We start from the raw sequence: 13,093 nt of genomic DNA on the forward strand, positions 1-13,093 counted from the left end.
AAACACACTTAACAGAAGAGGATTCTCAGCTCCCTGGCAATGTTCTTGGAGGTACTGTAGCTTTCTTAAGGGAACTGCTTCTAGAAAATGTTTTACATAGCCTACTATTTCTATAGCAGGTATTTGTGTCCTCTTGCTGCCTTGGGCACTTTGCCGACAAATGTCCATTCCGATTCACTTGAACAGCACACCATTTACAGTATTAGGAGCACGTTGGGGCTGGTTTTTGTTGGTGCAGGCTTCCGACATTAAGCGCAGTGCTGACACTAACCGGGCCTGTGAAATTGATCCTGGATCGTTTTGATGGTGCTACAGATGCATTACACTTCACACGATGTAAGAGTAGAGCAGCCGTTTTTTCATGAGGAAATTTGCTGGTTGCCCTTCTGGGTCTCTTTTACTTCACCTGACTCGATTTTCTCCTTTTAAACTCATTTAAAGGCGCCTTAGAATAGTCCTAGATTAAAATTAGATTTTGGTGTAAATTAGCATTTATTAGATACAATAATAACAAAAATTGTCTCAATGTGTGTGTGTTTGTGTGTGTGTGTGTCTTCTTAGCATGGGCAAACCCCTCTTCACCTGGCTGCAGAGAATGACCACTCTGATATAGTGAAGCTCTTTTTGCAGAAAATGCCTGATTTAGCCACACTGCCCAACATGGAAGGAGCCACTTGCATCAACATTGCCGCAGCCAAAGGCAGTCTGACTGTCATCCGAGAACTTCTCAAGTTGAGTCAGGAAGATCCTACGACTCTGAACAACAAGGTCAGTAGGCCAAAGTTTGATATTTCTCTAGGTATTCCAGATTTTGTAAAGACTGAACCCCAGATGGATTCTATATTAATTTTTACAGCCTTTATTGCACCCTTATTCACCCATACTCTCTGTAGCTTCTGTTTTACTTTCTACTCACATCTCTTTCTTAATTCTTCACCATCCAATTTTCTTTGTCCCACAAAAAATAAGAGCAGAATTCATCCTAAGGCTGCTTTAAATGAATGAAAGGTCTTTATAAAAGTTTTTCCCTAAGGAAGCTAGTCATGCAAAGAAAAATATGTTGAAATGACAGGAGAAAGATCTTTGAGATGAGGAAGACTCAAATGAAAACCCATCCTCATTTGGGTAATAACAAATCTTAAGCCTACAAATTTGTCCCTACTGTATAACTGTGTGTCCCAAATTCAAAGTGTAACATGTGTTTAAGTTGATAAAGTCCACTTTGTTGAGGTTACTACCTGTTGACACTTGACATGGATCCTGGAATTCAACTTGGAGTTTGAGCAAGGGCTGGAATTCGCGATCAGTACTGGGTTTGCATTTGGCATGGGTACAAACAGAACTTGACATGGGAACTGAGTCAGGACTTAATTTGGGTACTGGCCCTAGCCCTTGAGAGTCTGCTGTGTGGGCCTTTGGGGAGAGCTAGGTTGTGGAACAAGAACAACATCAAAACTAGGGTGTGGAGCAAAAAGAACGTTATTGGAGCCAAATGTTTCATAAACTTACTAGTCTAATGTTACAATGGCATACCTTAAATCTGCCACAAAAACCAAAATGGAGGAAGTGGAAGAACATAACTATAACATATAACATAACATTTGTATGTATTGGATTTGTAGTTCCCCAAATCACATTTCAATACAACCTAGTTCTAAGGCTGATGGGATTTCTAGTTTCCCCCATATGCATCTCATTACACTTAGTTTTAAAACAGCAGTAAAGATGTCCAATTTAGTGAATAGCTCAAATGTTTACTTTATGGAAGACATTGTTTTAATGAGAATCTTCTCTTTTACATTACACTTATGGTGGTTTGGAAGCATTTCGGTTACGGTCATGTTTCCTCAAAAACCAGGTTTTAACCATGGCTAACAACCATCACTGCTGGACATGCAGATGCAGTCCTGATACAGGAGCACGATCATGTAGTGGATCATGCTGTGTAAAAACTGTGAAAAAAGTCCCTAAATTAATTACAGCATCATATACAAGGAGGCTCTTGCATGGCTATTTGCCCTGCAACATTTAGAAGAGGACCTCAGTTACAGTTCTGCTCTACACAGATGTTGCACAACACAGATGTAACTCTAGTTAACCCTTTGTTCAATTGCAAACCACAGAAATTAATAGTAGTACTGTATATTACTGGGCTGTGGACTGTCTGGTTGGGATTAAGTTTGTTGCAACAACAAATCACTCTATTACTTTCAACGTAAAAGTGGCAACTCCTTTGGTATTTGGAGTTCAACGCTTTCAGTTCCTTTACTTAAACATATGGGAATAATTAGGATTTTTACAAGCAAGTACTTTCCTACATAAGTTAAAAGGTCAATTCAAAACTTTTTTGGGAATACATTTTGCCTGTTTATTTGTTCTTCTGGTTAAGTAAAAAAAAAAATTACCTTTTTTTTATCACTGACTGAAAACAATATATAGATTTTAATTTTCGAAAATACTTTTGGTTTAAAAAGGCCATGTGTAAGAAGGCATACATGATCACGAATAATGCTGTAATGCAGCATTATTAATTGGATCTCTGAAATGTAAAATTAAAAGAAATATAAAATTAATAAAAACATTGTGTTAAAGGCCATATGTATTTATTGTTTGCTATATGGAATAGACCACTTTTGCACTGGCAGGTAATGCTGGCTCTCTCCGCTGCCACCACCACAGGTATATTTCAGATCTGTGGGAAACACTATGTATTTAGATTTTTACACAATAAATGGCAGTATGCACCTAGATGGTCTGCAAGTTTCAGCATACGAGCGATCCAGCCAGTCACACATTCATCCGGTTTCGCACACTTCTGGTAGTCTGTCAAAAAAAACAATACTGTCTATTATACAAGACACTGCAGTGCATGACTATTTATTTGGTATGACTATATATTTGGTTTGTAGGTGAATGCATGTATAGTTTAAGTGTTTGCGTGTGGGGGTGCGAGAGTATTGTATCGTATAGTCAGTCTGGGAGCATGATTAAAAAATACTGTCCTGTGATACTGTCCCAATGGTAATTAATCCAATTTGTACTGTATCTGCAAATAAACAAAAGGGTTTACAGCCTTAATGGCGACCGGTCCTATGCGTATAAACAACAATGGAGCGTTGGCCTGACCTTGGCTTCCAAATTGGTAGTATTGGTAATATTTTGAGTGGCTGGAATAAATTATTTGTATTTACATTACATCCTATGAGAAATGTGTTTTACAATGCGAAATTTCACCTTAAGAACTCGCCCCCGGAACAGATTAAATTTGTATGCAAAGGTACCACTGTACTTTAAACTTCAAGCTGATTCGGGTAGAGAATGGTGTGTTTACACAACACAAAACTACCAGTTAAGTGTGACTAATTAATATGAATTGTTTTTGCATTATAATTGAATCCACAGGCTAATGGCTCATGTCCTCTGCACTTAGCTGCAGCAGGGGGTCACACTGAGGTTGTTAAGGCTCTCTTGGAGGCAGGGGCTTCAGCTGAAGAGGAAGACTTGGTGAGATCGCATCAACAGAATATACTAACACAATCTCACATTCAAATAAACAATACAGTGGCTTACACATTGCTGCACTTTTACCATGGTGCTGAAAAATAAATCTTTATATTGATGTGTGACTGCAGGAGGGAATGACAGCTGTCCATCTGGCTGCCCGGCATGGACACATAGACATTCTGGAGATCTTGAAAACAAAAGTATCTCTGAAAATTACCAGCTTTAAGGTACAATTTAAAAAAAAAAGAGTGTGTCTGGGTGCATTAATAGAGTATGTCTGTTGCAAAGATATTTTGTTTTTGAAACCCCACACACCTATTGGAAACTTTAAACCAATTAGGTACCAAAATGTAAGGAATTTACTTTCTTTCTCTTTCCCTCTCTTCTGCATGTTTGCATGGATGCAGACAGGACTAACAGCCCTACATGTGGCAGCCTATTTTGGACAGGTGGAAGTTGTGAGGGAGATTCTGACAGATGTGCCAGCCACAATCTGCAGTGAGCCACCCGGCAGAGACGCCAGAAGAAAAGAACAGCCACCTGAAGAGGTTTCACCACACACACACACACACACACACACACACACACACACACACACACACACACACACACACACACACACACACACTATAAAAATAGTGAATGGGCTCCAATATCAGTATTAAACATAAATAATAGAAACAAAATATAGTTTCCACAAACATTTCATGGCAAGTAAAAAGAAAGTGCAACAGTGTAGAATACGTGTCAATGATACATAAAGCAATGTCTGTTGTCAGATATTAGATTATAAAAAAAAACATGAATTAATACTATAAATCAGAAATGAGTGAACACCACAAGACAACATAGAAAAGAAACACTGCATCTTTTTATAATACATAAAATGTAAGTGTAATTTTATGTGGTCTTTGACATTGGCATATTTGTCACACTGATTCAACAATATATATATATTTTTATAATAAACAAAGAGTAAAAAGAAAATGCAGTTATTAAATTATGTTTTCATTTATTAGGGGAAAAAAGCTGTCCAAACCTTCCTGGCACCATGTGAAAATGTAATTGCCCCTAAACCTAATAACTGCTTGTGCCACCCTTGGCAGCAACAACTGCGATTAAGCATTTGTGATAACTGGCAATGAGTCTTTCACATCAATGTCGAGGAATTTTTGGCCTACTCTTCTTTGCTAATTTTTTTTTAATTAAGCCAAACTGGAGGGTTTTTAAGCATGAATGGCCTGTTTAAGGACCTTAAGCAGGATTAAGAATCTCAAACAGGTTTAAGTCCAGACTTTGACAAGGCCACTCCAAAACCTTAATTATGTTACCTAAAAGTGGACTTGCTGGTGTATTTTGGATTATTGTCCTGCTTCATAACCCCAGATGCATTTGAGCTTGAGTTTACAAAATGATGGCCAGACATTCTCCTTCAGGATGTTTTTGGTAAAGCATAGAATTCATGGTTCCATCAATTATGGCCAGTCATCCAGGTCCTGAAGCTGCAAAGCAATCCCAGACCATCACACTACCACCACCATGTTGGTATGATGTTCTTTTTATGAAATTCTGTGTTAGTTTTACACCAGATGTAACGGAACTAACACATTCAAAACTTTTGCCCCATCAGTCCAAAGAATATTTGACCAAATGTCTTGAAGGTAATCCATGTGAGATGAGCCTTTGTGTTCCTTTTGGTCAGCAGTGTCACCTTGGAACTCTCCTATGGATGCCCAGTACCTTTAAATGTTACTCTCGGTTATCGGTTCTTTTATGAGTTTTTGTTGTTGTGGAGCAATTTTGGCAGGCTTACCAAATTTGGTAGGTACGGTTCACCACTGTTCCAAGTTTTCTCCAATTGTGGACAATAGTTGTTATCTGTTTCACTTTGTCCGACAGGTCCTGTTTAAGTAGTTTCTTGATTCAACAGGTCTGGCAGTAATCAGGACTGAATGTGGCAAGCGAAATTTACAGTATGATTCAGTTGGGCGATTGCATTTTCACAAAGGGCCACTCTTGGATGTGAAAAATAGTACAGCAGACTAGCATGAGTAAACATTTTTAGAAACCACAGTAACTAAATAATTGTTTTACTTTTTAGTTAAGTGCCCACTACCAGCATCACTACTGGATATATCTAAAAATAAATAATTAAATAAATAATAATAATAATAATAATTATTTATATATATATATATATATATATATATATATATATATATATAATATTACAGAATCAAGTTTTAATGGCCAAATATGATTTTATGCACTGTATTTTTGTCCATCCTAATTAAGGGTAGTAAATGGAGGTCACTACATGCAAAGATAAATGTGTCCATATTCAGACTTGTTTTTTTTCTGATTGTGTGTGTGTGTGTGTGTGTGTGTGTGTAGTCTGAGTATACACCTCTGCACATAGCAGCTCAGTCAGGCCATGAGGATGTGGTCCGCTTGTTGCTGAACTCACCTGGAGTCCTGCCTGATGCTAAGACAAAGCCAGAGGTAAAACTGTTCGCACAGTTCTAAAGGTTATGGAGAAAGAAAACAAAATAGACTTTACAGTGTTTAAGATATCCACTTTTTTTTTTAATGAGAATAAAAAGTGAACTGTAAATGAATGAACATAGAATGTAAGAAGTAAAATGTGATGCAGAGCTTTATTTATATTTTTTTGTACTTTTACAAAAAAATTTTTAATGTATATTTTAATTTATGTATTAAAATGTATTCTTAATACAACATTTTATAATGATTTGATATTTAATAAAAATAATTACTGTCCGGATGGAGGCTAATGCAGGATGCAAATGCTTTAGTGCAACCAAAATTGGAGCAGACAATCCAAAAGCAGTAAGTATGAGAATGGTTAAAACAGCCCGAAAGTCTGTCGATGTACAAACAGAATATTACAAGGCAAAGAGCAAAATCCAAATATAGTACTTACCAAAAGACAAGCAATCCGGAAGATGAGTCATGCCAACTGTACTTTTATTGTTTATTAGTTTGGTTGTTGTTAATTTGAAACTTTTGCTACATATCCTAGAGACTGTAGGTGCTTCAGGCTTAGACAAGTTGACTGGGGACTCCAAATATAATATACACTGACCAGACCAGAATAGACTCTTTGGTGTGCAGCAGAAAGGGTGAGAATAAGTGGAAGTTATTAGGATGTGATGATTACATGTCTTTTTCACCTCATGGGTAGTTAGGTTTCGGTATAAAATAAATGAAAAAGCAGAATGGAAAATAGGAGAAAGGTTGTGTCTAAGGCCTCCACCTAAGGGTTTTCCTTTGTCATTACTTTCACTGAACATTTTGAAATTCAAGTCTACTTATTGATGATAAGCATTAAATGCAAATGACATTTTGTAGTTTTCATTTTACGTACTGTATGTGAAATCCTTAGCAACTGCTAAATTCTACTTTATAAAACCTATGGATCTTACCTCCATGTCTGTTCATTGTAGTGTTTTACCCCACTGCACCTGGCAGCTCAGAATGGTCACACAGCTGTGGTTGGGCTGCTGCTCAGCAAATCCAGTGCATTACTGCCCCTCCGTGATCGGCGTGGCCGTACTTGCCTTCACCTGGCATGCGCTAGCGGGCATGTGGCGACAGCAAGAGACCTGCTCTGCCATGGTGCTGTCATCAACGACACAGATAAGGTGAGACAGTATAATTTACCCATAAGGTGAATATGAAACCCTTTATCATTCTGTGTACTCTTATTATTACTCTGTGTAAACTTTGTGTATTATTTTAATTCATGTAATTGATCACAGATATAAGCTGTAATATGTGTGCCTGTGATGGGCATGGTATAGTTCCTCGCTCACTCCATACGCTCCCTATGTAAATCCCCCCCCCACACACACACACTTCTGCAGGTGCGCCAAGGGGGAGGGGCCGCCAGGTCGGGCTGGCTAGCGGTAATTAACATTAATGGACTTCGGGCTTTCACCGCATTATAAAAGCAAAGTGCAGAGATTAGTCTGGGGTCCGGGGGGACAGCAAAGAGTCGTGCAGTGTAGTTGTAGTGAGTGGCACGCGAGCGGGGCGATGTTATGCGCCCCAGAGACTATATAGAGGAGACCGGAATACCGCACTTTGTTCTCCGCCAGACAGCGTGGGAAAGAGCTGCTTGAGCTCCCGCAGGACCTTCACTCCCACACAGAGCCTGCCTTCACATCGCCGCCACCTAAGAGGAAAAGGCCGCCGGGAGGACTGCATTTAGGCCCCTGATCCCAGCCGGGAAAGCCGCCCAGCCAACAGACATCCAGGAGAGACTCCCGTCTGTGACCAGAGAGGGCTGGGAGGGGCCGGTCTTGGCTCGTGTCAATGGAAGAAGTCATTCTCATGGGAGCATGCAGGAGTGCTTTCTCCGCGTGCTCCATCCTGTCATTCTCCCCACCGCCACCTTTCGCTAGCCGTGTGCCCGCAAACCAGGGTTAGGGTTAGGGTTACGGTTAACCCTTATTTTTCCATACAGTAAGGCCTTGCCACCTGTCCGTAAGTCTGTGGTGCCACCTGTGCACAAGGGTCGAACGAAAGACAGGAGGCAGAGTTGGAGGTAGCAGAGCTGAAGATGTTGAGGTTCTCTTTGGAAGTGACAAGGATGGATAGGATCGAGAATAGGTTCATCAGAGGGACAACCCATGTTAGATGTTTTGGAGATAAAGTCAGAAAAGCCAAATTGAGGTGGTTTGGACATGTTCAAAGGAGAGATTGTGAATATATCGGTAGAAGGATGCTGAGGTTGGAACTGCCAGGCAGGAGATCTAGAGTAAGACCAAAGAGGAGATTTATAGATGCAGTGAGAGAGGACATGAAGTTAGTTGGTGTAAGAAGAGGATGCAGGATAGGGTTAGATGGAGGCAGATGATTCGCTGTGGCGACCCCTGAAAGGGAACAGCCGAAAGACAAAGAAGAAGAAGTTTGGTCACTTTGCAGCATGTATTTCTTACCTGTCTCATTTTTGCAGGAGGGCTGGACTGCACTGCATTTTGCGGCTAAATCTGGTTGGCTTGAGCTGGTGCAGTTTCTGGTAGAGAGTGGTGCATCAGTGCAGGCTGAGTGTTTCATCAGACGCACGCCACTTCAGTATGCTGCTGAGGGGAACCACCTGACCACCCTTAGCTTTCTACTACAGCAACCAAACAACAACATACTAAAACTTCTGAAGAGCAGAAAGGTAGTCCCTTACTTTCCACACCCTCTTTAGTCTCTATACTCTTTATTTTAAAGGTATATAATTTAGTCTGAGATCCTGAGGCTTAAAAACAGGCTTTTGGACAGACCTTACTTTCTTACTTGTTTATATTTGACTGTTATAGCGATTAAGGAGAGTATTCTGAATTGATCCATAACCTAATCATTTTATGTAATATTTATATAGAAATGTGGCATGGTTAGCCTAATCTAATGTGTTTTACATTCAATAAATATTTGAATATTTTTTCCAAAGAATACAGGATGTGATTAGTGTCAGATTGCACCTATTGTTTTTGGCCTACTTACAATGCCAGTGCATATTGTAGTCCTTCCTGACTATATGTTAAGTGTTCCCTTAACTAATACATTCTACCTGTTCGGTGATAAGGGAGACAACAGAAGTTCTTTGTCTAAAAATGATGTTTTATGTTTGCTGTATTTCATGTTTTATGTTCTGTTGTGTTCACTGCCTTGCAGTTTGTTTTTGATCTAATGGTATGCGGGAAACAAAACGATAACATTGCCCTGGAGGAGGTGGTGCTGTTTTCAGCATCTCCTCTGGATACGGCCGTGCATCTGTCCCGGGCTTTAAGCTTGGTTTCTCTAAAGGAGAAGGTACGCTTTGCCGATCTGCAGGCTGCTGCACGCCACTGTGAGACTATGGCCTCTGACCTCTTAATCACAGCCTCCACTGCTGAAGGTTTAAATGCTGGGAAGGTGCTCAGGGCAGTTGAATACAATGGGAAAAGCATGCTGGACTGTCTGATACAAAGGAGACAGAAAAATGTGATGTCAATTCCAGCAGTGCAGGAGTACCTAACAGAGGTGTGGTATGGCAATCTGCAATGGGCTTCATGGAAGATCTTACTGCTGTTGTTCGGTCTGCTGTTCTGTCCTCCGCTGTGGCTGGCCCTGTCACTTCCACTCAAACACAGGTACTCCTGACTGGCTGTCTTAAACTGTCATAATGTATGAAAAGGAAATTAAATTTCAAATGACAATTTATTGCCTACTGTAAATAACTGGATTGAATAAACTCCTTAGCATTTACTTGTACTGTACTGAAGACATCACTACTTCTGTAATAAAAGCCTTTGCAATTGATTTCTACTTTTCTCTTAGATTCAGATTCATTCCTGTTGTGAAGATGATGAGTCATCTAGTGTCCCACATATTTCTCCTGGCTCTCTTCATCCTCACCATTGTCTACCCACCTATGAGTCCACCATCTGCATGCCGGCTAAATCCAGGATGGTGTGAGTGGTTTTTGCTGTTCTGGGTATGTGGCATGCTGTTATCTGAGTTCACCCAAACAGCTAAGCGCATGGATTTGGCATGGATCAGGGTCCTTCTCTTGGTCTTCTCTGGATTAGCTCTTTTATGTCACCTGTTGGCTGTTATCCTCTACTTGGCTGAAGAATTACCAGTTCATGTCTCAAACTGCCTGTTTGCCCGCAATATTCTATTGGCAATTGCAATGACACTGGGTTTTATCCAGCTCTTGGAGTTCCTTATGTTCCACCACCTGTTTGGGCCATGGGTCATCATTATCAAGAATCTGATAAAGGACCTGTGTCGCTTTGGCATTGTGCTGCTTTTCTTTCTGATTGCTTTTTCTTTGAGCTTTACTGCTATTTGCCAACCTGTGTATACACTAAATCAAGGCGATATTACAGTGACCCCCTGCAATAAAAGCATTAGTGAACCATTGGGGGCAAATGCGACCCCAAAGATGACCCCCCTGAATGGTGCAGTTTTGCTCTTTTTTGCTCTGTTTGGCTTAACTGATCAAAATCAAGTCATATGTTCAGACGAGACTGCAGGCTTTATTAAACTTGTCTTTGGAATCTATTTGGTGCTGACGGTAATCGTGCTGCTCAACCTGCTCATTGCCATGATGAGCAACACATACCAATGCATCCAGGAACAGTCAGACACTGAGTGGAAGTTCGGTCGTGCTATCCATATCCGGGACATGAGCTGCAAGCCTGACGCTCCCTCTCCATTTAATCTGCTCACCAGCCTCTTCTTCTGTGTCAGGTCCCTCTGCAAAAATAGAGGTAAGAGTCATTCCTGCACACACAACAGTTGGCCATTTGTAAAAGTATAAATATGTTAAATAGAATGCATGTATTTACTACCTTGGGAACTACACAGGGAAGCTGTGCTCATTAAAGAGGCAGGCTCTTATAAGGGAGGAAGAAGAAGCAGATATTTTGCCAGAGACCCAGTCTTTAAACACAGTGGATCACACCTGCATCCGTTGGTTCAAAGAAAACCAGACAACACAGTTCCTCCCTCAGGGTGAGTACCTATATTTATATGTTGCAGTTGCATTTTTACATGTACTGTGTCCAAACAAAGTATCGTCTGTAGGTTTTCCAAGTTGGCAGGGCGCATATACGAAGTGACTCAGTTCTCTCCCCTTCGATGCCCTGTATTGTTGTTTATGTCTGAATTGTTACTTGTTGGATGCACATTCTGCTTAGCTGTCAACACCTTTAGTTGTTACAAACTCCGTAAAATATGATTACAGTATTGTGTGAACAGGCTATTGCAGCCGACTTTTTCTGCTCCCACAACATATACTGTACCTGTGAATACAGCCAGGACCCCGGGCTCTCTATGGATGATAATCCCGGAAAAAAAAAAGGCAAAAGCGGGGCTTTAAATGTTAGACAGTCTGTGACACTTAAATGCTAGACCCTTTTAACTCCTGAGGGAGTTTACTGTAATTATGTTAACTGCGGTATATAAACCACCCAAACACGAACTAGGCTGTAGTACTTAGCATTATTAGCAGGCAGCAAGACAAGTATCCTATGGCTGTGCATGGTATTGCTAGTTACCAACCACGCTGACATGCTAGTGCTATCCAGCTACCACACCAGGGCCAGTCTGACCATATGTCCTTGCTCCTAGCCCCAGCATACAAACCACCCCCATTGACCCCCAAGGAAGGTGGCTGGTCCTATGGTGTCTCCCAGGGCTCATGCAAGTTTATGCTGAGCTCTACAGCTTCTACTTACCTCCCCAACCCATGCATGTAGGTGAATTGTCCATGCTAAAATGCCTTAGTTGTATGTGTGCTTGGGTGTAAATTTTGCTCTGCAATGAACTGGCATCCTATGGTGTATTTCCACTTTGTGCCCAGTGTTCCCATAATAGTCTAAAAATATACTATAGCAGACAGTGACCAGTATAAAGCTATTAATGAACATGTTTTTTTTTTTTAAAGAAACAAATCTTTATTATAACTTTTTATTTTTGAAAAATTAATTTTTCTTTCCATGCTACATTTATAAAAGGGAGTTTAAACTAATAACTGAAGAGAACTACAAGATCATCTTTTCATTAAGAAGGCCATATTCTCTTCGCCTTTCCAATACTCAAATCTAATAAAAAATAAAAATAAAAAAACAGATGTTTTGTTCAGAATGGGTGCTATAATAAATTAATATGTTTATTTACTGGTCTAACATTACCCTGTGGTTTTGGTGCAGGTAGCCTTATTGTGATGCCCCAACAGGAAGAACAGGTGCACATTGAGAATGTGACTGAATGGAGAAAGGTTGTACAACGTTTCCTAATCCTGCGTGGTCAAAAGGACAGAGCATCACCAGAAAATGACCACCCCCCTTCATCAGAAATAAACCATCCGTACTCAATGTTATCATGATTTGTGTTTTTTACCTAAACCACCTTTATGACGATTTACACTTTAACATTTACATTTGTGTTTCACTGAACACAGACTATGCCACTGCCAAACAAAGCACTGCTTGTTGTTCATTTAAAGGTTTATACAAGTAGAATATGTATTTGTTTTTGTTCTTATCATTAATATGTAGAGAATGATATTGTATTACATGTTTGCTGTTTGTTATTATCAAGATCATCTTAATGATCACTGACCCATATATGCCCCCATTTGTCAAGTCTACACTTCCACTATAATTGTACATCATTTTTAAACATCAAATCTTCAATGTATAATAAATATATTTTGAAAGTTGATCCAAAAATAGACCCTTAGAGCAAAGCATTTTAAAAAAATAAAAAAATAAAGCATTTAAATATTAAAAAATATATATTTTCAAACCTAGTCATCTTTTAGTATATCAACTAAACTTTGAACAAGCTGAAAGATCCATTGAGGCTATTAAAACTACTAAGGGAGTAATTTCATATGATCCGGTTAAAATTAACTCCAGTTTCAAAGATTTTTATAAGAATCTGTACACTTCCTTATGGGCATCCCAAGACCCCACCAGTTTTTTGGGATAATATGCAGTTACTTCAATTTCAGAGGAGGATCAGGCTTTTCTTAACACTCCCCTTACAAAGAAAGAATTTTTTGCGGCTATTCAATCTATGC

General features: G+C 39.7%; 1 protein-coding gene across 2 annotated transcripts in view; it reads left to right on the top strand.

Moving 5' to 3' along the window:
- LOC128519114 (serine/threonine-protein phosphatase 6 regulatory ankyrin repeat subunit A-like) overlaps positions 1–12,629 on the top strand; it is a 37,620-nt gene extending 24,991 nt beyond the window's left edge. The window contains exons 19-30 of one of the 2 annotated variants that reach the window (XM_053492701.1): positions 562–768; positions 3,403–3,504; positions 3,633–3,731; positions 3,912–4,052; positions 5,899–6,006; positions 6,972–7,169; positions 8,486–8,695; positions 9,193–9,650; positions 9,838–10,775; positions 10,873–11,019; positions 11,638–11,761; positions 12,219–12,388. In XM_053492701.1, the coding sequence (XP_053348676.1) occupies positions 562–768; positions 3,403–3,504; positions 3,633–3,731; positions 3,912–4,052; positions 5,899–6,006; positions 6,972–7,169; positions 8,486–8,695; positions 9,193–9,650; positions 9,838–10,775; positions 10,873–11,019; positions 11,638–11,761; positions 12,219–12,222 (2,736 nt within the window). In that variant the 3' untranslated portion in view covers positions 12,223–12,388. Of the gene's footprint in view, positions 1–561; positions 769–3,402; positions 3,505–3,632; positions 3,732–3,911; positions 4,053–5,898; positions 6,007–6,971; positions 7,170–8,485; positions 8,696–9,192; positions 9,651–9,837; positions 10,776–10,872; positions 11,020–11,637; positions 11,762–12,218 lie in introns of both variants that reach the window. The other variant, XM_053492700.1, reaches the window with a different exon arrangement.
- Positions 12,630–13,093: the final 464 nt, after the last annotated feature.

Source organism: Clarias gariepinus, chromosome 3 (assembly GCF_024256425.1).
Source record: "Clarias gariepinus isolate MV-2021 ecotype Netherlands chromosome 3, CGAR_prim_01v2, whole genome shotgun sequence".
NCBI lineage: Eukaryota > Metazoa > Chordata > Actinopteri > Siluriformes > Clariidae > Clarias > Clarias gariepinus.